Source organism: Elaeis guineensis, chromosome 9 (genome assembly GCF_000442705.2).
Source record: "Elaeis guineensis isolate ETL-2024a chromosome 9, EG11, whole genome shotgun sequence".
Classification (NCBI taxonomy): domain Eukaryota; kingdom Viridiplantae; phylum Streptophyta; class Magnoliopsida; order Arecales; family Arecaceae; genus Elaeis; species Elaeis guineensis.
In genome coordinates, this window is record NC_026001.2 from 51252712 (window position 1) to 51279703 (window position 26992).

A 26992-nucleotide genomic window follows, 5' to 3' on the forward strand; every position below is an offset into this window, starting at 1 on the left:
TTGACATCAGTTGGTTCAATCAGGTTAGTATTTGAAAATAACAGAAGTTTAGATTGGGCCATAGTCTATTCAGATCAGACTGGTATTTGGCTTTGAATTTTGCCTAAATAATTGAATTTAACCCTGGTTTGCCATCGACTGTTTGTCAAGTATGGCTGAGATTCAGACTTCAGATTTGATCCTAGCTAAGGGATCGCAAAGATGTGATCACAATGAATATCAACCACATATTATGACCAATTGAAGGGCACAGATCACAACATAAACAAACCATAAATGGCAGAGAATCACAGATGGTATTTTTTTTTTTCACCCAGCTTCTCTAAGGGCTCCATTAGCACCTTGACATGAAATGGTGCAAAAGTAAAGGCACCAAAGAGCCCCTCACCCAACATTTCCTGGAGAGGTTTGTTGATTTTTCTCAAATTCAATTTCTTAAAGATTAAGGAAAATCTTTAGCAAGATCACAATCTTTAGGGATCAATAGCAGCCCCTATCAATTTCATTCTCTTCTTCAAGATCACTTTGAATCCAACAAGGATTCCACCCTTTACATCTTCAATGGAAAGATTCATTCTTGGACAGTGAAGCAAGAAGATTGATTAAGACTAAATCCAACCCATCCATGAGAGAAAAGCATGGATCTTAAGGCTTTGAGTCCTCAAACAGTTCACAAACTGAATCCATGTTTTGCAATGAAATTATTATATATTCTCACAATAGAGGGTTTCACTTTACATGAAAAGCAATTTAATACTAGTTGACAGATTAAAAGAAGAATGCCCTATAAGCCAATCGCATGTATGATACGATGGGACTTTTTTTTGTAAACTTCCAACTCATGTAATAACATTTTTCATTTGATAATGAAATGAGGCATTTGATTTATCATTTTAGCTATATCTTATTATGTTTAAGATTATGATGAACCCAAAAGATTAGGACAATGATTTTAAGAGACATGAATGGATCATGCCTGTGAGACCTAAAATTCTAAAACCCTAATCTTAAACATTCCTGATAGTAGGAGCATTGAGTCGGAGATCAATGTTTCAAAAAGACTGGCACATCCTATGTATGCTCGATGGAGAGGGTGGCTAATCTCACTAGCCACTTGTGTGGGGATACTAATACAAGGATATGAGTGCTCATTAGGGAATGAGTTCACTGAATTGACTCGTCGATACTAATACAAGGATGTGAGTGCTCATTGGGGAATGAGTTCACTGAATTGACTCATCGACAGAGAATATCTTATGGAAGCCTTACTTGCATGTCAAAAGATGATTCTCTAAATGAAGGTTGTGCAAGTGATCCTTAGACCTGAGATCACATGGAATCTTGTGCACATGAACCCATATTTTGGTTCATACCTAGGCATGGCATTAAGACATGTACAGGATGTTCTAGATATGGTGGAGTGCGTATGAAGGTTGTGAGTCGATCAACAAAGAATCAATTACTCCTAGTAAGAGGAGATCACATCCAGTGTATTCTCATCCATAGATGACTCAAAAAAAATCTTTTAGCCAAAAGCAGGATGAAGATTAGGAGTTTATAATGCTTTATCATTGGAGTCATCATTGGTTGATGGAGAATCAATATGAATATGCGTTTGAGTTTGACATGACTCCACACTCATGAACATATTCGGGATGCAGGGATGATCAAAGGATAGAATTACACAGTAACTTGCCATTAAAGGATATATACCACATCTTCTAGGTAGTCCTGATACGTTGCTAGATGTCAATCTTGATTTATAGGTTTGATCAAATTAAAGAGTTTAATTTGAACGCCAATTAGAAAGGATTCTAATTGATGAACTCGGGTCAGCTCGTTTTGGACCTAAATCGATTAGGAGTCTAATTAAATTAGGTCAACTTGCATCCGGACCTACTGCTGACCAGATGTAGAACCTAATAGGTCACACACATAAGAAAATTGGCCAAGGACCCTTTTGATAAGGTTGATTAAAATTTTGGATCCAATCAGGGTCTCTGATAAGCATGCTAGCACGTGTAGAAACCCTAGCTCTTTGGGAGATCAATTTGGTCTCAATCCTTGCTAATTTGCTAACCCTATTTGGTGAGTGTTTGGGTTAGGTCCAGCCACGGCAGCCCAAAGTGGGACGCCTGAAGTCCTCTTAACGCCAAAAAACCAAGAGTCCAAGTTGTGAAGGACTCTTGGCGCATTTTTGAGATGGGATGCATGCCCATCTGGTTTTGGCATGCAGAAGGACCAAGAGTCTTGCTTTGGGCCTCTGACTTGTTAGGCAACGAGATCAGATCTTAACCTCTCTTGCACACCATTTAGAGTATGAAAAAACCTTTTAAATGGGCATGGAAACTCTCCTGGAACCAAGCCCATTGCAAGTTTTGTTATTTAGATCTGAAAAGAGTTTCGAGATCTATTTTGATTCGTATATATGATATATGAAAGTATGTTTAAGGCTGAAATTTGTTTTTATGACCTGAACTTGTTCATGTATATAATACATATTTGTATGTATGATCTGAAATTATTTCGAGATCAAAATTTACTTCTCATGCAAAGAATTTAGATCTGAAAATTTAGATTTAAGATCTGAAATTAGTATTTGTGCACGAGGGATTGGTCATGGATAAATCAAATTAGGTCATGTAATTGGATTACATCAAAGGATTTCTGATTTGATCATGTTAGGTCTAAATCGATTTAGTTGTTGATCAAACCGAATCAAGTGTTGATTATGATAAGGTCAACAGAGCTTAAGATCATACAATTATTGTTGATCGAATCGATTGACACCCATGTGTAGAATCAATTAACCTAAGGACCTAATTCGGCTCTATGGCTCAAATCTGATTCACCTAGGCCAACCTATTATGATCAATTATCCAATTGGTGTCTAAGGCAAGTAATTGAAAGATGGTTATTTAATTGGTTCCGTTCGCTGACCTGGCCAATTTATTGGTATCTAAGAAAAGCAACAGGGGGACCTCCACCAATCTCCACTTATCTGGCCAATTTGAAAGATTGAGTCTCAAATATGGTTGCTTGGCAGTTTGATTTAGCCTATGCCAATTAGATCAATCATGTGATGACTGATTAGATAAGACCTAAACTCAAATCTCTCCATAAATATTAAGTCCAATAATCTTCCACCGTTGTAGATATGCGAGCATACCACCGGTGTTGATTGTTCTCGACTGATCACAGTGGTTCAGTTGCATCGGAAACATGCAACAACTCTATTAACAAAGAGTTGATCTAAGGTAAAGATGGGGTTGGGCCCAATAACTGTTAGGTGAGGGACTCAATGACGGCTTTGCAACTGCTTGTGAACGGTGGGTCTGACTTAGAGACCAAATGGCTGCAACATGCTTAGAGAAGCATCTGGACAAAAGGTTGTCCACGCATCGATGTTTATTCGTGTTACCAATAACTGTTAGGTGAGGTGCACGGCATCGGTGGGACCGTAGCATCTACTAGAAATTCAATTATCGTGTTAGGGTTTTCATTTCTCCACCTGGAGAGTGGGAGATCTGATAAAATAGTAGGAGTTTCTTTTTGCATCTAAAAATCCCTAGAGCAAATTATGAAATAAGTACAAACATCCAATTAGAATCTTTGCTCTCTATTTTTATTATGTCAACTTCCAACCCTCTAGTTTGAATCCTAGATATCAACCGATTAACCGAAACCAATTACATAAACTGGCTCACAAATATAAGAATCATTTTTAATTTTAAAAAATTAAGCAATATTCTCTACCAGGTTATTCTAATGTTAACAATATATCCAACCCATAGTCATCGAGCTATACTTGATGAGTGGATGGACAATGACAATAAAGATAGATGTTATATGTTGAAATCCATGTTAGATGAACTCCAACGTATGCATGAGCACATGTACACTGCCAACGACACATTGATTTATCTACAAGTGTTATGAGATGATCAGAGTCGCACAGCACATGTGATGCATGATGGACAGTCAGTCTATGATCGTTATTTGATAATGATAAAGGACGTTAAGGAGCTTGAAAGGCTCGACATAACCATGCACAAAGAATTACTTGTGGATTTGATCCTCCAATCCTTGATTAATTTATATAGATAGTTTATGATAAACTACCATATGAATGACCATTATGGCACCTTATCTAAATTGGTCAAAGTGTTGCTAACAAAGGAACCTTGAAAGAGTTCAGAGGTAAATATCTGGAGAGCCTAAAGAAACAAAGACACACCTAGAGTAGGTATGTCAAAATTGCTCAATACTATCCTTACGATTTTCTCTTCCCCTAGTTGAGTTTTAGACTCTGGTGATTTTATATAGAGTCGATGGAAAAATAGAGGGCTGAGGAAGTTACCCTTATATTGGCAAAAGGGCAAAAATTGCTACTGTGGCCACGAATATCTGTCCTTTGTGATTATCATTTGGATTTAATTCTTAGAAACGGTCTCTATCATTTGCATGGTGTTGTATTTGTAAACTTAATTGAGCAAGCAGTGAATGCCATTGATCTGAGAGATCTAGAATTGAGATAAACCTAAAGTATATGTGAAACCTATGGCTAAGTCATATTGGAGAAGAAATGATTAACAAACTGGAGAATTATGGGCTTTTGAGCTCATTGACTGTTGAGTCATATCTAGTTTGTATATCATCTCTTCGAAAAAATATGACCAAACTACTCTTGTGGGATAAGAGAAAAAAACCCACTGAGATACTTATCCTCATACATATTTGATGTGTGTAGCCCATGTGATGTGCTAACAAAAAAAGTTGTCTCTACTTCATTGCCTTTATCGATGATCAGTCATGGTATGGGTAAGTATATAAGATACAAATCTGAAATTTTTGAAAGATTCAAAGAATTCAGATGTAAAATAGAAAGCAAATCGAAAAATTTTTAATGATACTTCGATCGGATCGAGGATACAATACCAATGAAAGAAATTTCTCGATTATCTCATAATATGACAATTTCATATTGGACCCCTCTTAGTACATCTCAGCTCAACGAGATAAGAAGAGTCATGGGACTATATGAGATATGGTCTGGTCCATAATGAACTTCACTGATTTATTTATTTCTTTAAGGACGTGCTTTAATTCTATGAAAATTGGGTTCTCTCTAAACCTGTTCGTACCACACCGTATGAGATATGGTATGGTGAGAACTGAATCTTGATTATTTCAAGATCTAAGGATGTCCAGCCTGTGTCAAGGATAGCAGGTGGATATGTTAGAGGATAGGTCTATAAAGCTCATCCTAAAAGAGTTTGGGATACTACTTTCTGAAAAGATTACAATGTGATTGTGACCCGATATGCTATCTTCTTGAAAAATTGTTTAAGCAAGATGAAGCAATGAGAGAAAAGATAAGCTCAAAGAGAGTGTCTCTGAAGAGCAATAAGCCGTAGGACCTAAAGAACCTATTTTTAATAAGCCAATAGACGTATATTCCTCCTCCATCTCATACACATAGTAAGATCTCCAATCCTTTCGAAAGGTACTTGGGTATGCTTAACAGAAGATGTAGAGAAAGTCGTTTCTCATGAGAGATGGAGAACATAGAGATGATCCCAAAATCTACTACGGGGCGATGTTTGACATTGACTCCAAGAAAGGGATGTGAATTAGCTTTCCTGACTGGATATCTTTTGAAGATTTCTATATGGAGTAGCTTATGTGATAGGAGATCACAATGTCCGTGATAATCCTAAAGTTGGAATATTGATATGATCAAATTGATTGATCAAAAAAGAAGAATTAAGTGTTTCCAAAAGGATCAGTGGGAGTGTCCAATACTGACATCGATTAATATATAGTTATATATAGAATTCTCCAAGAAAGACATAAAGCAGGCATCCTAAAGATCTATAGAGATAGATGTAATTGGATGCTTGTGTTTTTCCAGATAAAGTACAGAAACTAGATGCTGAAAGGATTCAGCATAAAAATCTCAAAGAGGGGTCTGCTACCCTCTCGGGCATAGATATGTGCCATATAATGTACTTGAACTGATATAGTTAATACGGTGAATGTCACGAATAGATATCAGTTGTATCCAGACTGAAAGTGCTGGATTGCTGTGAAAACATCCTTAAGCTCTTGAAAAGAACTAAGGATTTATTCTTAATCTTGAAGAAGGATCAAAGCTAGGAGTGAGAGGATACACCAATTCAGATTTTATGTCTGATGTTGATGGTAGAATATCTACATCATGGGGTGTATTCCTGTGTCGATATTTTGGAAAGGTTCCAAACAAGGTTCGCTGTACCGGTACCGAACGGCGTGCCGGTGCCGGACCGGTACGGTACCAGTACCGTACCGACACTCGTACGCCAAACGTACTGATTTGGTCCGGTACATAATATTTTTTTCAATTTTCAATTTTTTTTTGAATTTTTGAAGTTAATAATTAATAAATACAACCTTAATATGGCATTATATTGCATATTATTAACATATTTGGGTTCAATTTGGAGTTAGATTGCGGTACAAAGACTCTTGATCCAAAATTTCAAACATATATTTATTTACATTATATTTCAACTATGTCATCTTAAAACTAAAAAATATATATATAAAATACGCATTAAAATGTATCTAAATATTTAAGTACAAAGCGCAATAACTGATATACGAACCTTAAGATGTATTCTGCATTTAATTTCTTGTCGAGTGTCTGTGACGCTCGTAGATGTCTGGATCAACATAGTCTGAAGGGATATCAGTCCAACCCTCTAGCCAAGCTGCACCGTACTCTCGAATATTCATCATCCCATAAGGCATCCTCTCTGGATTGTAAGACATCTCAGACCTCTCGCAAAATTCTGACTCTGAAAGTATCCTCGAGATGATGGTACGGTTGTGGAGGAGCCCATCCAAATATGCCAGTAGCAAAATCTGATCCGTAAGATGCTCCAGACTGCATAAGATAGTAACTACTAGAAGATGATGCCTCGTATGCACCATATGCATATGGATCATAAGGTGGCTGTGGATAATAGGATCCATAATGCGAGGATGATCCAGATACATCCATGGATCCTACTCTACGTGCAAGATCGTCCGCAGTATATATATATAATTTAAATAATTAAAAGATCGTCCGCAAGTATAACAAAACACAATAGTTTAATAATAATTAAAATAATTATATATAATTTTAAAATAATTTTAATAATTATTTTAAAACTTATAAATTCAAAATAAATATGTTATATGCTTCAAATAATATTTTTAAATTAACTAAAATATAACACTATTTTTATATTTTTTTTATTTTATAATTAAATTTTTTAATTTAAACAATTAAAAAAATAATTTTTTAATTTTAAATATTTGAAAAAAAAATTGAAATTAGATTTAAGTAGCTTGAATCATTCTAAACATGATTTCCAAACTCTAATTTTTTTTCTAAAATTTAAATTTTTTTTTAATTTTTAAGTAAATAAATATTTAAAAATATTAAAAAATATATAATTAACAAAAATTAATAATTTTGGTGTCATCGTGTAGATCTTCCAAAGATCTATCACATATAATTAAATCATATCAAAATCATAAGATTTTGGCATGATTTTCTCCTATTTTTATTTTACCTCATTTTTATCCTATTTCTAACAACAAAAACAAAAAAAATATTTACTAACAAAATAACAGATTATCTTACCTCCGGCCAAAGATCAGCCTCTTCTCAAATCACTCTTCCAATTTCACAAAATTTTGCCTTCTTTTCTAATTTTTGGGAGGTCTCAACGATTAAGTTGCCTCCGGCCATGGGTGTTCTCTGAGAACTCTCAAAGAACACCGAAGGCCTGGTGCTTATTAAAGCACCAGGCCCTCCCCCCATGTGAAGTGGGCCACGCCCATTTCTCTCCCCCATCCCTCCCCCCAACCACGTGAAAAGGCCACCTTCCCCCCTCCCCTCTTCCCCTGGGCGGTACGGTTCGGTTCACCCCGAACCGGTCCAGAACCGAGCCGTACCATCCGATTCCGGGCGGTATGGGCCCGAACCGCACCGAATCGGGCAGTTCGGTGCGGTTCGGGGTCCTTTTCCGAAAAAAAGGCCCGAACCGGACCGGTAAGGGACCGGTCCGGCTCGGTACGCCCCGTACCGGGCGGTTCGACCCGGTACGGCAAACCATGGTTCCAAATAATCGATCGATGGAAGCTGAGTACACTATAGATGTGTAGGATGTATTTTGGTTCTAATGTTAGTTGCAGAATTGGATGACATACCATCAGACGTCATGACAATATACTGTAAAGACAATGGCACCATAGCTCTTGCTAAGGAGCTTAGGTCTCACCAGATATCCAAGCACAGAGCAGCAGAACACGCGACTACCTTAAGTAGAAATACATAGAGGTGCAGAGAGCAAACTCTACATGAGATGTGGATGACCTACTGGTAAGTCACTTAGCTAGCCTAAGACTAAAGCCTGTCTTATGAAGATGGGACTTGGTACATGGCAGATTGACTTTAGTGCAAGTGGAAGATTGTTGGATGTATGTCCTAAAAATCAATCTTGGCTGACGCATATCATATCTTTAGGACATGATTTTATACTTTATGGACATTTATATTACCATTCATGCTTATGTGTCTATGAATCATCTAAGGGATTAACAAGATGATGACATATATTCTCAAAGAGTTGAGAATTTGAGACATGTGTCATTGATGGTTAATTCCTAAATTGCTCCTGATCATAGGATCATCATGGGGATAGTGATTGATCCGGATAGACCAGTGCACGGATCGCTTCTTTAAGACAGATGGGTTTCAAGTCTGCGGTGTAGGAACACTGGAGCGAAAGTACAGGTGATTGCTAGAGAATAACTAGCACTGAGCGTGACCAACACGAGAAGTCACATGGATGTCTGCTCACTCGTTAGTGACTTTCTCGATGTTGCAGTTGTATGACTGATCCTTTGACCTGCGGTGCTACAGCTGTTCGCAGTGAGACTGCTGGAGTTTGACTACACATAAACATAGATCTCAATGAGCCCTTGTAGTGGATGTTGACGATGGTTGGTCCACTGTAGGAGTAGAGTGTACACCTAGATGGAATCTATCGACCCTAGCAAAAGGGAGTAGTCCTATGAGATTTATGAAACTGAATCTTTAAGTCTATGGCCGGCCATAGCAATGTGATTATTGAAAAAAAAATTTATGAAAATCACATATAGACTCGAGCTGATTGAATCTATCATATGACCAATGATAAGGTTTAACGATTTATCCATGACCTGCCATCTAATCGAGACCCACGATAGAGGGACTGTATCATGCGTTAACTACACCTAGAGGTTCATCACCTTTTATTTTGCTAAATTACCACTACATACTGCTAGATGTCACTAGTGGATTGTGAGACCCACGAGCATCATCTTGATGATCGATGATCCTTAGTGGGCTGAGTTGGAACGATTCCAATCCATTAAAAAAAGTTTCAATGATATTGTGATAGGGATCACAATATATCTCACTACCAGACAGAATAGAACCTACGGGATCACACACAAAAGAGGCTTTTGACTGATCAGATGGTTGCATTACGATTATGAATTGTGATAGGATTTGATTATCAATTTGATTGATAATTGATCCAATGCAAAAGTTGTACTAAGTAACTCACTAAAGAGTTGTGAGTTATAGGAGGATTAATTGACAATTGGATTGCTAATTGGCTCAATATGATTAAGCTATGGGACTTACATCAAGTCTAATTAAATTAGATTTAATTTGACTTGATACGGGTTTGATTTGATCAAACTTAATTGGGTTATGAGATAACCAAATTGCATGGGAGAATGATTCCTATTTGAATTAAGATTTGGATTTGACTCAATTCCTAATTAGACTAGGATCTAAACAAGAATATTTGAATTCCTATTTGGACTAGAAATTCTCATATTCATGGATGCACCAAGTCCTAATTGGATTAGGATTAAATTAAGTTTGACTCAAGCACTAAGAGAGTCCAAAAGGACTAGGACTCCTCTAATTAGGTGACACCCAATCTAAATAGTTTGGGCTCTAAATTAGATTTGAATTTCCATCTATTTGGGTCTATCAGGTCCTAATATGATTAGGATTGGTTGGGATTTAATTTGATTTAAATCTGCCACCTAAATAGGAGTCCTATGAGGATTGGCCTCTATTTTCTCCATGCGCCATAAGAAGCCCACACCCAAACCAGATTTGACGCCACAAATTATCTACGCCCCCTCTACACTTTAGCGTGTAAGAACCATGGGAAAAATCCTTCTTTCCGTGAGGTATATGGGGCGCAAAAATCTATGGTGGGCGGCACAAAATAAGTTAGAGTCCAAAGGAGTTTGGACTCTTATCTCCTTCCTAAACTCAAACTCCTCTTCACCTATTTAAACAGCACCATATGAGAAGATGAAAGATAAGATTTGCATCAGGTTTTCACATCCAAAAGGTGAGGAGCGTGCATGAGAAAAATAAGGGGAGAGGGCACGGCATAATGGCTCCTTAGCATGAGGTAAGTTTATCGTTATCCCTTCTTTCTTACAAACAACCAAGAGTTAGTTGTTAGGACATCTCTCCCTCTCTTTTATCCATGTTTGGATATGGATTTCTCCTCTTCTCTTTGTCCAAAAGTTAGACAAAATTCCTACATCTTTATTGTAGAGATTTGATGCATGAATTTTAGAAAGAAAAGAGAAGAAAAGGTTCTTCTCATGATCTCTAGCGTAGAGATCAACATCCTCCTATGTTCTTCTTCTCTAAGATTGTCTTGAGAGAAAAGAAGATTTTCAACCATCAAGATGCGATCTCTGCAAGAGAGTTAGCATTCCGGTGAAATCAAAAAGCTTCTAATCAGATTAGAATCTCATTTGGATATCCATAGAGGCCGAACGCTTGTGCGGCTACAAGAGACTTTCGGAAGACATCTATGATTATCAGTTTACGATGAAGATCGATCCAGGTCAAGATATGTTCTCTATTTATTTTTCTCTATTTGATTTCTGTATCTGAATCTTATCTCACATATGATGATCCTGTTTATGGTTTTAAAATTTGATCTTATGTATGTTTAGATTAAATTAGATTTAATCTAAAAAATTTTAAATTCCGCTGCATACTCGTTTTGAGAAATTTTGCATGCATGAAACCATGAAACTCCAACATTTATTACATCTTTAGTTAACCTGCGCTTTTCTGCAAAATATTTCCGATCTGTTTACTTCAAGCACTTCCTCAAGCACTCTATTTCTATCGAAGCTTCCTCGTTATCCTTCTTCAACCTCTGGAGCTTCTTTTTAGCTTCAGCAGCATCCTACTGGGCCCGGTATAAATCTTCTTCAAGATTTTCGATCCGAACCCTTAAAGGCAAAGGGGTTGGCAAATGCTTGGTGCGATATTGTGCAAACACGCGATCACAACAATCACACCGAACCAACTAAGAAAAACATCACAAGCAGACATTAACTAAAGAACACAAGTAAAAATTATTTTTTCATTGATTTCAAAATTTTTCACTACATTGATAGGAAAAGAGAAAAAAAAGATACAAATTTAAATATTTCTGACCTCAACGTGAGGATCGACGGAGGAGCTTGAGATAACTATAACTGACTGCTTCGACTCCACTCGCGACAACGAAACTAGCGTAGCTTCTGCAGGAATGGGTGCAAGAACAACCTCCGAAGGTAGAGCAGCTTCGAAGTGCTCTTCAACAGTCTCAATAGATGGGGGAGCCCCATCTCCTACAACTCTTTCGGCTCCTCCTTTTACCTCATCCAAGAAGCTTAGTCTAACTCCGAGAAGCACACAGCTACCCTCTGACAGTAGACGTCCAAACCGATGTTGAAGGCCTCCTAGCCGAAGTCAGGTTTCTCATTGAAGGACTCATTGAACGTGCAGAAGGCTTCCACAGCTATGTGCCCGACCTCAACAACCCGATCTTCAGCCTTCTTCTCAACATCGACGATTTTAGCCTATGCTTCTAGCCGTCTTTCCTTCTCTGAAGCCAAGTCGACTTCAGCCTCTCGCAGTGCCTTCTTCAGGCAGATGGCTTCGGCTTCAGCTACTTCCGCCTTGAACTTGGCTTCAACAGCATCAGCATTGGCCTTGGCTTCAAAAGCTTCGGCCGCCTTGCATTTTCTTTGGGCCTCTGCCAACTCCGTCTCGGTATCCCTCACTCTATTTATTAATGAGGGCAGCAGCATAGTGGCCCATCTACATCCAGGGAGAAAGTCAGCAAAAAAAAAAGAGAAGAAAGAACTTATCCGAATTACGGAGGATACCAACAGCTTTTGTTGCTTCACGGAGCTCTCCCCCTCGACCTTTTCCAAGCCATTATCAAAAAATATTTTTCGAGAGACTTTATCGACGGTCTTCCAATCATCGAAGACATCCTTGGTGGGCGGTGAAGCCGTACCCTATCTTTGTTCCTTGGACCCCCCTACGAAGTTCGGCTCCATCGGGGTTGAATCAATCGAAGGGGCAGGCAGTGCGATTGGCTTCGGGGGGGCGAGATTGGAGTGGAGGAACTAAAATCACCCCCACCTGAATAGGGGCCGAGAGGACCACTTTCTTGGACCTTCATCTGAAGCCTTTGGCTTTTCTGGGCATCGGCGGATGAAGAGGACGCCTTCCTCTTCAGTGAACCTTTCTTCAGCCTCTTCAGCTCTTCAATCTTCATTTCTGCAATAAAAAAGAAGTCAGTATCTGTAAAAACAAGAAGTATAAGCATCGAAAAGATTAGAGAAATCCTCACCTTTGGGGTCGGTCGGACTGATGCCAACACTAAAGAAAGCTTCCCCTGCTAACAACTCCTTTAATGGAAAAATTTTGTATCCCCCTTAGGTTGCGACGCGCTCTAAGTCTTCATCTCCTAGCTCCAGGACCTGAAAGGTAGAATCCCTCGATCGACCCATGTGGAAATCTCCGCTCTTCAATAGAAGGATCCAAAACAAAAAAGAACCGATCCTTTCAACCATGCACCGAAGAAGAAAACCCCCTTATCAAAGCAAAGACTCCTCTCGGAGGAGAGACATACCACCAATCATCGGTACGCCTCTTTATGATGTCAAAGGATCGAAAAAGAGAGAGAAGGATGGACTTCGGCTTTAGAACAAAGAACAAGAAAGCCGATGATGAAACAAAAGGAGTTAGAAATGACAGAACACAAGGAGAGATCAAAAAAACGAAAAAGCTTAATAACAAAGGGATAGATGGAAAGCCTAAGCCCGGCTTTGAAGGCATTTTCATACAGACCGATCTTACCGAAAGGACTGCTGACCCTACCACTAGGCCCAGGAGGCTCTAATTCGAAGGTAGTTAGGATCCCATATCGAGCACGGATGAGACTCAGATCCTCCATACCCAATTTGGATCCAATAGTATCAGGAACGAAGGGTGGTACAATACCATGCCCTTCGCCCACACTAGTAGGTACTCCCCCCGAAGAGGAAGATGATTCAGAAAGCCAGCTCTTGCTGAGACTCCTGGAACCCGCCATCGGAAGATGCAACAAAGATACAAAAGAACGGGCAATTGAATTAAAAAGGCAGAAAAGAAACAAGAGAAGAAAGAAGATCAACCTGTGATGACACAGGAGATGAGGAAAAGAAGAGCCACCGACGACCGAAAGAGCTCTCGAAACAAGAAAGAGAACCGGAGGAGAAGAAGAAAGGCTTGAAAGAGTTTGGAAGCATGAAAGAAGAAGGCAGGGAGTATAGCCCCTTGTTATAGGTGTAGAAGGACAGAACGGCTCAAATACCAAATCTTGCTTAGCTGTCCGATGATCGACACTTGGCACGTATTTATTGGCAAGCAGGATATGTCAGTCGGCCCATTAATGATTTATGCGAAAAATGAGGCATGCCACTTTTTGAATTCTACGAACTGCCTCCTGGTCATGATTACTCACTGATATGACTGTTTGTTCCACCCAAGGGCCGTAGACGCCATTCCAATGGCGACAACAACATGTCTTCTGCTGCTTATATACTCTTTTTGTCCGAACCAAACTCAGGAGTAGGGGACATGTGGTGGAGGGTAATTTATTACCCAGGCTGAAGACATGAATCAATGGGAAGACACGTGATAAAACAGAAAAGACTGATGCCATGGCGCGATTACGGATGGAAGTGCTCGATCATGAAGGTAGATGTGTTTCTCCCATACCATAAAAGAACCATCTGAAGTCATTCATGCATAGCTTGGGACCTCACGATCCTAGCTTCGACCCCTGACGATCCTTGACTCCAAGTGATCCCCCTAAGCAGACACCCAGTACCGATCGATTCTAACCTCGGTCTCAAGCCTATCTCAGTCTCCTTGGTAGCTGGCATCCGACATCTGCAGATATCTGGACACCTGAACTAGTTGATCTCCAACTTCACCCGCAAGTATACTTCAACACTCACCAATCCTTGTCTCACTAAACACAGCTAGCTCCAGCCACTTTCTTCCTTCGGCACCCGTCTCCATCGGACCACGTCGAAGCCTCAACAAAAGAAGCCAGTCCAATCCAATCCACGCCCTCATTTCAAATTCAAAAGTGCCTGCGACACTTAGCTGGCTCCAGAACAGATAAGACACGTGTAACCACCCGATCACATAACCTGCCCAAAAATGGTTCTCTACCCTCACCTACAAAAGGACCTCCAGGGGACCCCCAAGGTACGTGCGCATAATCTCCCAGCACTCCTCTCTGTTTTTCTGAGATCTAACTTGAGCGTCGGAGGATCTCCGCTGAAGCCAACTTCGACCAGGACTTGCTTGTAGGTTACTTCCCAAGAAGGCTGTGCCACCGCTCCAACCACTCTGACCAAGCCCCGGATTTCAGCAGCAACACGTAAGAAACAATCACCCTCAGCCACTCCTTTATTAGTTCATTTTCCTTTTCTGATCCACCATCTTTTTATCTTGCTGATTTATTCCACTCAAGCAATGGGAATTATAGGGTCCACCTCTAATTTCAAACTCCACAAGTCTGACTTGCAAACATCCTCCTTTTTTTCGGATTTCTCATTGCAAGCCACTTCATCATAACCCTTCCCCTCCCCTCTTCCAAAAAGTTGTTCCTAAGAGTGTGACCTTATGCCTTCTTCCTTCTTCTTTCTTTTTAGTTTTCACTGCAAAATCCAATTGGTTTGACTTCCTTGATGGACTCTAAGGTGACTTTTGTCTGATATGCATCACATGTGCAAGACTCAAATGGTGAAAGGTCTAAATCTCAATATTACTGTCTTTCCTGGCTGTCTCAGAGAAAATCAAGGAGATACCAGGTCTTGGGTGATCCCCAAATCTACAATCTGTACTGGATGATATGAACAAGCAGGTGATCTGGACCAGCCAGTACCTATGGGTGTCAACTGAGATACACAAAAAATAAGAGGAGGCCCAAAGAGCTCTCCTTTGTTTGATTGATTTGCACACTATTTCGAAAAAAAGAGACATGAAACTGTAATGATCATAACATAGAAAAATCTCACAAGAGGTTTAGATGAATAGATTTATAGATAAACCAATGCTATCATTTAATACCAAAATAGAAGTTTTAAAGGATACCGGAAGAGAGTCATAAAAAAGGCCACAACTTACTTGCAACAGTGAGTAAAGGAAAATTGCAAGGCTAATTGCATAAAGACCACCAACATCCGCAAGGAAACTCACTGCATGCATTGTACATTCACAATTTATGTAAGAGTTCAGTAATAAGTATAGAATATTAAAATGTATCAAATATAGTTCACAGTTGATTTTCAAGGAGTGATGGATACCAGTCATGTCTGCAAACATCTCATTTTTTTTCCCCATGCCCATTTATTCAGATGTATTTATGCTAATCAAAAGCAAAACAAACAAAGCAAAAACAAGGCATAATCTTTAGAAAATAATACTGGAGCCTTATTTTCAAAAAGACAATTAGATGAAAAAAGTTAAATCGTTACTGGAACTCAATTAGATACAGAAGAAGGCAAAGCTAAAATTCAGACTCTTTCCGATCTGGAATAAAGTCATCATAGTTGATGGATATCAAAAAAAAAAAAAAAACTTGAAATCATAGTATTCCGTACCGTACCAGTAGAGAATCGGCATGATTCAGGCCGATTTTTCGATAAATTATGTGAACCAGACCGTACCGATCGATTCGGTATGGTACGGGCCCAAACCGCATGGTACGATGCAATATGGGCCGGTATGGGTAAGTATGGCACCTGTACGGGTTTTTGTCTTTTTTTTTCTTTGGCCGTTGGGTTGATTTTTTTTATGGTCAGTATGGGCTGGTACATAACGGTATGGTACTGTACCATACCAGCTAGCAAATGGTACAGGTGCGGTACCAGTATTGCAAACCTTGCTTGAAATATTATAAATCATATACAATGATTTGTTTAATATATCGATACTATGTTGTAAAATGAGATAAGAATATGCCAACAAGATTCTGCCTGTCAAATGTGTTGACCAAAATACCATGATACTTAGTTAATAAAACTTGCTAGAAAATGATATTTTAATGAGGTATGAACAAAATGTCAGACTCCTAGCTCTTGTAATATAAATTTTTTTGAAAACTCTCCTTTAATCCAAGCATCCAACTGAACATCAGTCCTAACAACCTGCTCATTTATGAAACAAACGCAAATATCTGTGAGATTTTAAATCTAACAATAAACATTTATTTTAGATAACAATATGAAATCATTCAAGAGGGGAAAAAACTCACGAATCCTTTGGATTCAAAATTTTAATTGAATTGTTTTATTCCAATAGTTACTTTCTATTTATTGTTTTTCCTTACATTCATTACACATCCTGTTCCTGGTAATGTCAAGAAATATTAAACAGAACCCACTGAAATTTCATATATGGACCTCTGACTGTGAAGTTTGATAGACACATTCAAGGATTCAGGGATTGCATCTCCATCTGTCCTGCCACATGCATAGCATGTGCACGAGTCTGTTAGATGTTAGATGATAGTAACTTTATATCTTCCCACTAAAAAACCTACAAAGTCATTGTCTTGTTTTTGTATTTTAAAGGATCATTATAGCAAGTATTCAAGAATGATAACTTGGGGTATTTAAGTAGCTCATACATGCAACAATTCAAAAGTAGTACGTCAATCCATGAACATTATGGAATTTATACAAGAAATAATGTGTTAATAAACTGAGCAATGACATAAATCATTGAATCAGACATAGGAAAGACTTATGGATAATCCATGTGCCATATAATAACTATGCTTACCAGGGCTCATAACATTTTCATGGTCAATCTCCATGATATAATCAGAAAGATAGCTGATATACAGTGTAGTATTGATCAATCCATCCTTGGGAGTTTGAAGAGAGACTTGGAGATCACTAGCCTCCGAAAAAGATGACCCAGGAATGAAATCATGAAGCAATGGCTGTATGAGTTTTAAGTTATGCTTGTTATGATATGCCTGAGGGAACAAATGAATTTTCAATATATTCAAATCTGGGCCCCTGAAAGTTTTCGGCTTATTGTTTGTATAGCTCTCTGATTTCATTGTACCACTAACAAAACTCACATGTCTGTCATCACCATGATCCTTTGCTGTAAGATTGAACTGAAAACCAACAGCAATGGCAGGATCATTTGGAAGGTCCACAAATTGCCATGAAATGTAATGGTTTCTTCGAGGAATCTGACAACTGTTGCATTTAAGAGAAATAGTTGGACCCCTGCTTGTGTTTTGGCAATTATAACTTACATAGGTTGAAAGAGGGAAGACTCTGTAGTCAATGAAACCTGGAGTGCCAATTACCAAGGTATCAAGACCACGTAATTGTGTACAACTCATGCTAGAAATCGTGGTTATATTAAATTCCAAGTCATTGACAAATGATAGCAGATCTGGAGCATTAGCTGGTCTGACCCTATGCACCTCAATACTTCTTTTGGTGATAACCTGGTATAGCAATCTGGCAAAAGTGAAAAGTCAAGTCAAAACAATCTCAGATTTACTATCATTTAAGATAATTTAAATTATCTTATAAATCCTTAATTTGCACAAATCTTGGAAAACATAGGCAGTATATGGAGAATACAAAACTACATCCATCACTCACGCTGATAATAGACCAACAAATAGTATCCAGCTGGCTACAGAAAATGTTCCCCCCAGCTCCGTTTTCCTCTTCACTACCACCTTTTGGTCATCCTACATGAATAACATTAGTCATAAAAAGAATATTAAAAGGCAGTTGACAGATTATCAATATTTCCTTCAAAGATCGTGTTGGCTATTAGCTTGTTCATGTTGATATTGCAAAAGAAACCATATGATCTATGTTAGACTTGATATTACATGTGGGACGGTGAAACAATGTTCAAGTCAATATTTGATATAAGCTAAAAAAAACACAACAATTAACAACAAATATGAATAAATTTTCAAGTAAAACACATGATGCAGAAGTCCAGATGACTTTCATACTTAACTACAGAACCGTGGTATTACAGCATCCAACATGGAAGAGATTTTGATAGCATATCTTGTAAAAAGGATTTACATTTAAGGGCTTGAAAGTTTGGTTGCATGAACTAAAAGAAAGTTTTATATATGTAAAAATGAAAGTATTGAGCTAGGACACAAACATGTGACAGCTTAAAAATATTTTCACAGCATTCTCCTTGTCCCTCGATAATTGCTTAAAGTATGTTTGTAAGCTTACATCATGAATGATTTTTGTTTCTTTTCTTTTAATATGCCCTTTTCAAGTCTTATCTAAGAACTCATAAATTATGAGAAAGGACACAAAAACAAAAAAAAAAAAAAAAGTGGTCCAAGTGATTATGGTATTTAACATTTAAATTTCCAAACTAACTAAAAATCTGTTGTAAGTGCTGTTCTAAAATGTGGTCCATGCAGCTGTATGCACCCACATATGCAGATGCAGTCTCGTGACTGCACCACACTAGATCAATGTGGTAGTCCATAAATATGGCCAGCTCACATAACAAACAACTAGGCACCTGCATAGGCCTAGGAGACCCGCATAAGTGGCTACAGGTGCTATTTTGGTAATGGCATATTCTTCTCCTTCTTTTGATACTTCTTTTGATACATGAGCAAACATGAATACTAAGCACAGTAATATAAAGGAAACATAGTACGTAAGGCAATATTGTTAGTTTTTTTATGTAATAAAATTCATTCTTAGATAAGGAGTAGAGAGGATAATTATTTTTCTATTTTTTAAATTTCTTATTTATTTCTATTTTTTCAATTATTATTATCTATTTTCATGAACTGTATTTATTTAACAGCATTTCAGCAAATGCCTCTGCATATGCACCTCATATCACATATGCACTGCATGCAACCCCAGCCACCTGCATATCTAGGCCTCTGGCTGCTTTTTAAAACCTAGACCATATGAGAAACATAAAGAATCGCACTGCCCCTATACTAATATATTTACAGTGTTGAATTGTCCAATATTACAGTGCAAAGCAGAGCGCATAATATGGTCTAATTCAAGAACCAAACTTTTCTACCAGTTTTGGCCTTGCATCAATCTGTTTTGAGTTATAATATGAAATTTTTGTTTTAGAACAATAGCTATAATTTGTTTGGACCAGCACTGTTCAGTTGTAACAGAATTGGGTCAGATTTCAGGAATTATATCAGACATCTATCTTTAGATTGAATCACATATAAAACTTTATACAGGCACAAAATCAGACCCTTTCTTTTAGTATACAAATGTTTCGGACTCGTCAAGATGAGAATTCATTGTGAAAGTGAAAACTCACCAGAATAGGCTGTTAATATTTCTTGTCAGCATATATTATTTTGAAACATAGGCAGTTGCAAAAGAGTTGACTAATCATGGGTCATCTTATTTTGGATTGCGAACTATTGGTCTTTTTTTATTATTTCTTGTCAGTTTATGAGTTAGCATTCCAAATGCATTTACAATTATGCACATTGTGAGACAGTATAACATCAATGCTTTTGAAATGTTTCCATTTAATCATTAATAGAATATTTGATGGCAAAGATTCTTCTTGTAGAGAAATATTCATGTGACAACTCCTTGTGCTTGAGATCTTTAAGGGTCAAGCAATATATGGACTTATAACAAAAGGAAAAAACAACTACCCCATATCCTTTCTTTTCAATGTCATAATTTGTCACTATATCATCTGCAGCGATCATTGTGAATATGAACAAGTAGGATTTATTATAGATTAAAGGTAATACTGACCTTTGTCGAGGCCATTAAACTAAAACTTGGTTATTTTGTAGTAATTACATTTCAGAAATGTCATTGCTTTCTCATGTGTTCTTAATCCCCCAAAAGGATCCTGTAGTATATATTCATTGTTATCATTTACCTCATGGCTCTTTCGAGGATTTGTGCATCACATGCCATGCACATGCCAATTGGCTCAATGCAATATACTATAACATGCCAAGTGCCAACATGCTCCAGCACATAATAATCATGATAGTACAGAAAGATACAGGACGGCATTCACATGCCTAAAAGAACTATTTTTTGTTTCAGATTAATTTATTTATAATGTTTTGTAATGGCTAGTCACTGTGGCATAAACATTTGAAAAAGAATTTTACTTTTTTTAACTAAATTGGCAATTTAGTATAACTCAAATGTGCATTTCAGCAAGGAGGATTTTTTTATTTTCTTTTCTGGATACCACGAGGGGTTATTCCCCAATCCCCACCAACTGCCCTGTATCCACCCCACCCCAGCCAGGCCACCAGGCAAACAAACCAGTACTTGCAGAACCAGCAGTTAGTACAACCAGAGTAAAAAGTGAGGGCCAGCACCATTGGGAACCAAAAACTGAGGAAGACAAATAAACACTGGTTTATTGCACACATCATATTAATAGATACATACATACCTACAATTTCTCATCCTTAATAATTCCTGTTTTCATTATTGTATCCATAATCAGCACCTATAGTATCCAGCAAGCATGATGCACCTGACTACTTTGATAGGATGATACATTTGATGAATAGCTGAGACCCAAGAGCCTTTAAAAAAAATTACTGAAAACACTTTTGTCTTAATTTTTGGTGATCCTAATTGATAAATATAATCCAACTTTGGCCTTGGAAATAAGTACTAAATTTCAAGACTTGACAAGCCCCCTTAAACATATACCCAAATAGACAAATAAAATTAATAAAAATCCTAATCAACCTCCACATCATTTACCTTGGAACCTTGCCATGACCAAAAAGGTTCGATTAGTAGCTTATCATGAATCTCAATTGATGCAAATGGATCTAGATGTTCTGGTCCCAATGATGCAGAACCAAGACAGAAGAAGAAGGGGAAGAAAATAGATGGTAGAGCAAAGATAAGAGAAAAAATTTTGGAGGAGCACTTAGAGAAGATAGAAACTTTTGCAAAATACTTTAATTCTCAATCATGCCTTACAAACCTGTATTTATAGGCTTATAATCTCATAGCTAGAAAGTAGCAAAATTAAAGAACACATCTTAACAAAATAGAAAAATGCATATAAAATCCTGTAAATAAGGAAAACCAAAGCAAATCAAATCAACAATCTAAGAAAATCCTAACCAAATTAGGATTGCAAATCAAATCAGCAATTTGAGGAAATCCAGGATTGCAAATTAAATCAACAATTTGAGGAAATCCTAATCAAATCAGAATTTCAAATCAAATTACCAATATAAGGAAATCCTAATCAAATTTGGATTTCAAATCAAATCGCCAATATAAGGAAATCCTAATCAAATCTGGATTTGCACCCACGTCTAGTGTAAATACATAAGGGCAGCTTAGGATCTCCATCATTTCTCCCTAGCTGAAGAGAACTCGACTCCGACGAGTTATGATGCTGGTATGACTCCAAAAAATCCAGATCGAGACGACGAAACTGAAAAAATAATGCTCTACAAGCCCACGCATATGGGATGCGATCGGGTGTTTTCTGTAATTTATCTTCCAAACTCATGTAATTGACATTATTATTTAATAAAATAGGTTTCTCGATTCATTATATGCTGCATCTTATTATTGTTTTTAAGATTATAATGAACCCTATAGGTCTGGACAATAGTTTTAGGACCGTGATGAGATCATGCCAGTGAGATCTAAATCCTTGATAGCCATGACCTAAAATATTTTCAGTCATTGGTTCATTGAATCAGAGATCAATGATACCGGCAAGACTGGCACGTCCTATGTATGCTCAATGATGAGGGTGGTTGATCTCACAACCTCTTGTATGGTGACACTAATACAAGGATGTGGGTGCTCATTAGAGAATAAGTTTACGGAATAGACCTGCGAGAGAACATCTAATGGAGTCTTATTTACATGTCAGCTAATGATTCTCTAGTGGGAGTTGTATAAGTGATCTTTGAGCTGAGATCACCATGGTACCTTGTGTACGTGAATCTATGTTTTGGTTCACTTCTAATTTGGTTCTCTGATCCTTGTGTGGGTTGTTCTGAATGTGATGAAGTGTGCATGGAGGTTGTGAGTGATCAACAAGAGATCAGTCACTCCTAATAAAGAGAGCGAACATCTGATGTGATCTCATAAGTTGATGATTCTAGAAGTCTTTAACCAAAGCAGGATGATAATTAGAAAAGAATTTCTAATGTATCATTAACTGAATCATCACCTTCTGATCGAGATACATTTAGATAAGCAATTGGGCTTGACATGATTCCATACCCACAGCTCATCTGGGATGTTGTTTGATTGAAATATTGAATTACACAGTAACTTGCCATTGAAGGATATTTGGATAATTTCAATCAAATTTTATTTCTTTCGGATAGTCATGGCACGTTGCTAGACGTCAATCTTGACTTGTGGACTCGTCAGAATTAAAAAAATTTAATTCAAGAATTAATTAAAAAAGATCCTAGTTAATTGGGACTCTTGAGCTGACCTAATAGACCTAATCTGATCCGATTAGGGTTAGATCAAGAGTCTGTGTCCACTGCTGACTAGATTTGGAACCCAATGGATCACACACTTTGAAATTTGATCTTCATCTGATTTAATTAGGATTTAATGTAAATTTTAAGGGTTAATTTGATATGCTAGCACATTGTGTTAATCCAAGTTCCTAATTAGGTTATGTTCAAAGTGTTTGAGCTAAACTGAACCTGTTACTTTTGATCTGATTGGATTGGATTTATTTTAATTGGACTCCTACCTAACTTGGAAGAGTTTCAAGTGTAGAAGGACTCCTCCACGCCACTCTGGTTTCACGCCACAAAATAAATGCCACCACCTCTCTTTTGCGTTAAGAAAAGGAAGAGTCCTTCCTTAACACTCTTAACAAACCTCTTTGTTTTCCACATTTTTCCTTTAATGTCACAACCAAATTAAATGAGGAAATTATGGGGTGCAGAAGAGGAAAAGTCCTTCTGTGTGAAGCATCTTCTACACCGCTTAATTCATCAGAGAATTCATTTCTCCATGTAAGAGAAGTGGAGCGCCAAGAATTGGCGCCCCTTGGGTCTCTTGACACCTCTTTATTCATTATTTATATGGGGCGCCTCTTATGGGATAAAGGCTGAATTTTCGTGAAAAATCAGAGGCCTTGGCGTGTGATAAGAGAGGAAAAAAATCTAAAAAAAAATCTAAAGAAAAGACAAGAAAAAAATTGAGTGAAAAATAGAAAGAAGGGAGGTGAGAAAATAGCATATGTGGTGAGCTTGTCCTAGGGTTTGATTTTTCCATGTGTTGGAGCACAAAATCAAATCCTAGGTTGAGACTTCTGGAGAGAATTCTCTTGGCGTGATCCTAATGGTGAAATCGAAGGCAATTGAGCGTTGGTGTGATCGTTCTTCGAGTTCGAAGCCGACAGTATTCTTGTGAAAAAAGGCTGCAGTGGTGCACCAGTTGAGAAGGATCTTGACCAACTTTCGTGTGGATCATCGTTAGCGGACTTCTATTTTGGAATCTCGTGGAGATCACCTTCTTACCATACTGCTCATCTGAGAAAGTATAAGTTTCTATCTCTTTGCATGCTTGAATTTTATTTTGTTCGACATCTACAAGGTGATTCTAGAGTTTGAGTTTTGGCTTGACTGTTTTAATTGTTAAAGCTTTCAATTTGCATGTTTAAAATTTTTAAAATTCACATTCCGCTGCGTGATCGAAACCCAACAGAAACTCCCCTTCAATAATCCAAGTAGCATCAGAGATAGGACGTCCCTTCCAGTGCACCAGGAACCGTTAAAATCCACCATATGTCGAACCCACAATCTCATCCTCAATGACACCCTCAATCTGCTCTCGGACTGACTAATGAACTGACGGAAGCTCAAGGATAGGCATAGAAGAAGTCCGACCTTCATTTATAGGAATACCTGCAAACACTTTGGGAGGCTTGAAAGTACCTCGATAAGGAAACAAATCCTCCACATTGAAAACAAGACTAATAGTCATATCAGAAAGTAAATCAAGCAAATAAGCATTAGGTCCCAATTTACAAATGATACAAAAAGATCTAGAAGCTCTAGCATGCAATTTCTTGAAAGAATGTTTAGGATAATGCTCAAGACGCACACGCACCATTACATAATCACCCTTATTAAAATTCTAATTTCTATGGTGAACATCAACAGCAAGTTTATAAGTCTTATTACTCATTGCAATCTTACGTCTGATTTCAGTATAAAGGTCTCGAATATGATGAGCAAAAGATTCTATAGATTCAGAAGGCCGAAAATCATGGGGTAAGGGCATAAGGTCAATGGGCTGACGAGGGACTAAACCATGGATAATCTAAAAAGAAGACTTACCAATGGTCCTATTAACAGAGTTATTATAGGCAAACTCAGTAGTAGGTAACAACAAATCCCAGTTTCCTAATTTTTCTCCCATAAAGCATCTAAGCAAATCTCCTAGACTATGATTAACAACCTCAGTCTCTTCATCAATCTGGGGACAAAAGGCAAATGAAAACTTTAAAATTGTCCCAAATAACTTCCAAAGTATCTTTCAAAAATAGCTTACAAACTTGACATCCCTATCAGATACTATGGAAGAAGGTAAGCCATGCAATCGAACAACCTCGTCGAAGAATAGCTTGGCCACATGTGAGGCATCAGTTGTTTTCCCACAAGGTATGAAATGGGCCATCTTAAAAAACCTATCCACAATAACTGGGATGGAATCATGACCTCTAACAATCCTAGACAATCCGAGAATAAAATCCATGCTAAGGTCTTCCCAAAGTGTGGGTGGAATAGGCAATGGTGCGTACAAACCCATGTTTCTTTTCCTAGCCTTAGCTAATTGACAAGTACGACATCGGGACAATCCGAGCAACATCTTTCTTTAAAGAGGACCAATAAAATTGATCCTCTAACATGGCCAGTGAGGCCACCGACATGCAATTCCCAAACAATAAAATCTCTAAATAAAGTACGAGGAATGCATAGCCTAAGACCCCTAAACAAATAACCATCTCGGATGAGAAAATCTACATAGTCACGACGATTACCATCCATTATCTCTTGATATATAAGTCCAAATCAGGACAAGTGGTGCACTCATCCTTCAATCTCTCAAACCCTACCACCTGAGCACTTATAGTATGCAAGAGATGTACCACACGACTAAGTGCATCAAATGGCTTGTTCTCAACTCCTGGACGATAGTTAAGAATGAATGTATACTCCTGGAGAAACTCGATCCATCGAGCATATCTGGCACTCAACTTTTTCTAAGAGTTCAAGTACTTAAGTGCATCATGGTCAGAGTACAACACAAATTCTTAGGATAATAAGTAGTACCTCCAGTGCCTCAGGGACTGCACAACAGCATAAAACTCCTTGTCATAGGTGGAATACCTCTATTTAGCTTTATTGAGTTTTTCACTGAAATATGCGACTGGATGTCCCTCTTGACTCAAAACACCTCCAATGCCTACTCCAGATGCATCACAGGCAACGTCAAAGAGTTTAAAAAAATCAAGATGTCTCAAAATGGGTGCCTAAGTCATCTTTTGCTTGATCTCCCTAAAGGCTGTGCATGCAGCATCAGTCCATTTAAATTCTCTTTTCTTCACGCTATCAGTGATGAGAGCCATAATGGTACTAAAATTCTTAATGAATCACCTATAAAAGACGACCAATCCATGAAAACTACAAACCTCAGAAAGGGTCTTTGGTTCGAGCCACTCTCTAATAGCTCTCACTTTCTCGGGGTCAGTTGCAATACCTTGCGCCGTGACAATGAATCCTAAAAAGACAACTTGAGTCTGCATGAAAGAGCATTTCTTGATATTGACATATAATTTTTCTGCTCTTAATGTCAAGAAAACATGATGAATGTAGCTCAAATGCTCTTCTTTGATCTCACTATAGATCAGGATGTCATCAAATATACCACCAAGAACTTGCCTATAAATGACTTTAAAACCTGAGTTATAACCCTCATGAAAGTACTAGGAGCATTAGATAATTCAAAGGGAATGACTAACCACTCATACAATCCATCTTGAGTTTTGAAGGCAGTCTTCCATTCATCTCCCGATCTAATCCGGATTTGATGGTATCCTGGACGCAAATCAATCTTGGAGAACCATTAAGCCTTGACCAAAAGGTCTCGCATATCCTGCAACCTAGGGATGGAGAACCTATACTTGATAGTGATTTTATTGATGGTGCGACTATCAACACATTCACCCAGAGCCATCTTTTTTAGGAGTCAATAAAGCAAGAATAGCATAAGAACTAAGACAAGACTGAATAAAGTCTTTCTCCAAAAGTTCATCAACTTGCTAATTGATCTTTGCTCTTTCTTTAAGATTCATCCTATAATAAGGCAAATTCGGCAGCTGGGCTCCTGGGACCAGATCAATGGCATGTTGTATGTCCCTCATAGGTGGTAGCTCACTAGGAAGTTCCTCGGGTGTCACATCTTCAAATTCATACAATAACTGGTTGACCTCAAAGGGAAGGACAACTCGTGA

The 26992-nt window shown here is 37.9% G+C and overlaps 1 protein-coding gene across 17 annotated transcripts in view; it reads right to left on the bottom strand.

Annotated features, from left to right (window-relative positions):
- The window catches only part of LOC105034044 (uncharacterized), a 153250-nt gene that overhangs the window by 93764 nt on the left and 32494 nt on the right, over positions 1–26992 (bottom strand). For all 17 annotated transcript variants that reach the window (XR_012134273.1, XR_012134272.1, XR_012134275.1 and 14 more), the window contains exons 2-4: positions 18103–18194; positions 17255–17955; positions 15596–15666 (exon numbers count right to left, since the gene is read on the bottom strand). Coding sequence is in view for 13 of the 17 variants with exons in the window: in XM_029261493.2 (XP_029117326.1) it covers positions 15596–15666; positions 17255–17955; positions 18103–18194 (864 nt within the window). In the remaining 4 variants the exon portion in view is untranslated. The remainder of the gene's footprint in view (positions 1–15595; positions 15667–17254; positions 17956–18102; positions 18195–26992) is intronic.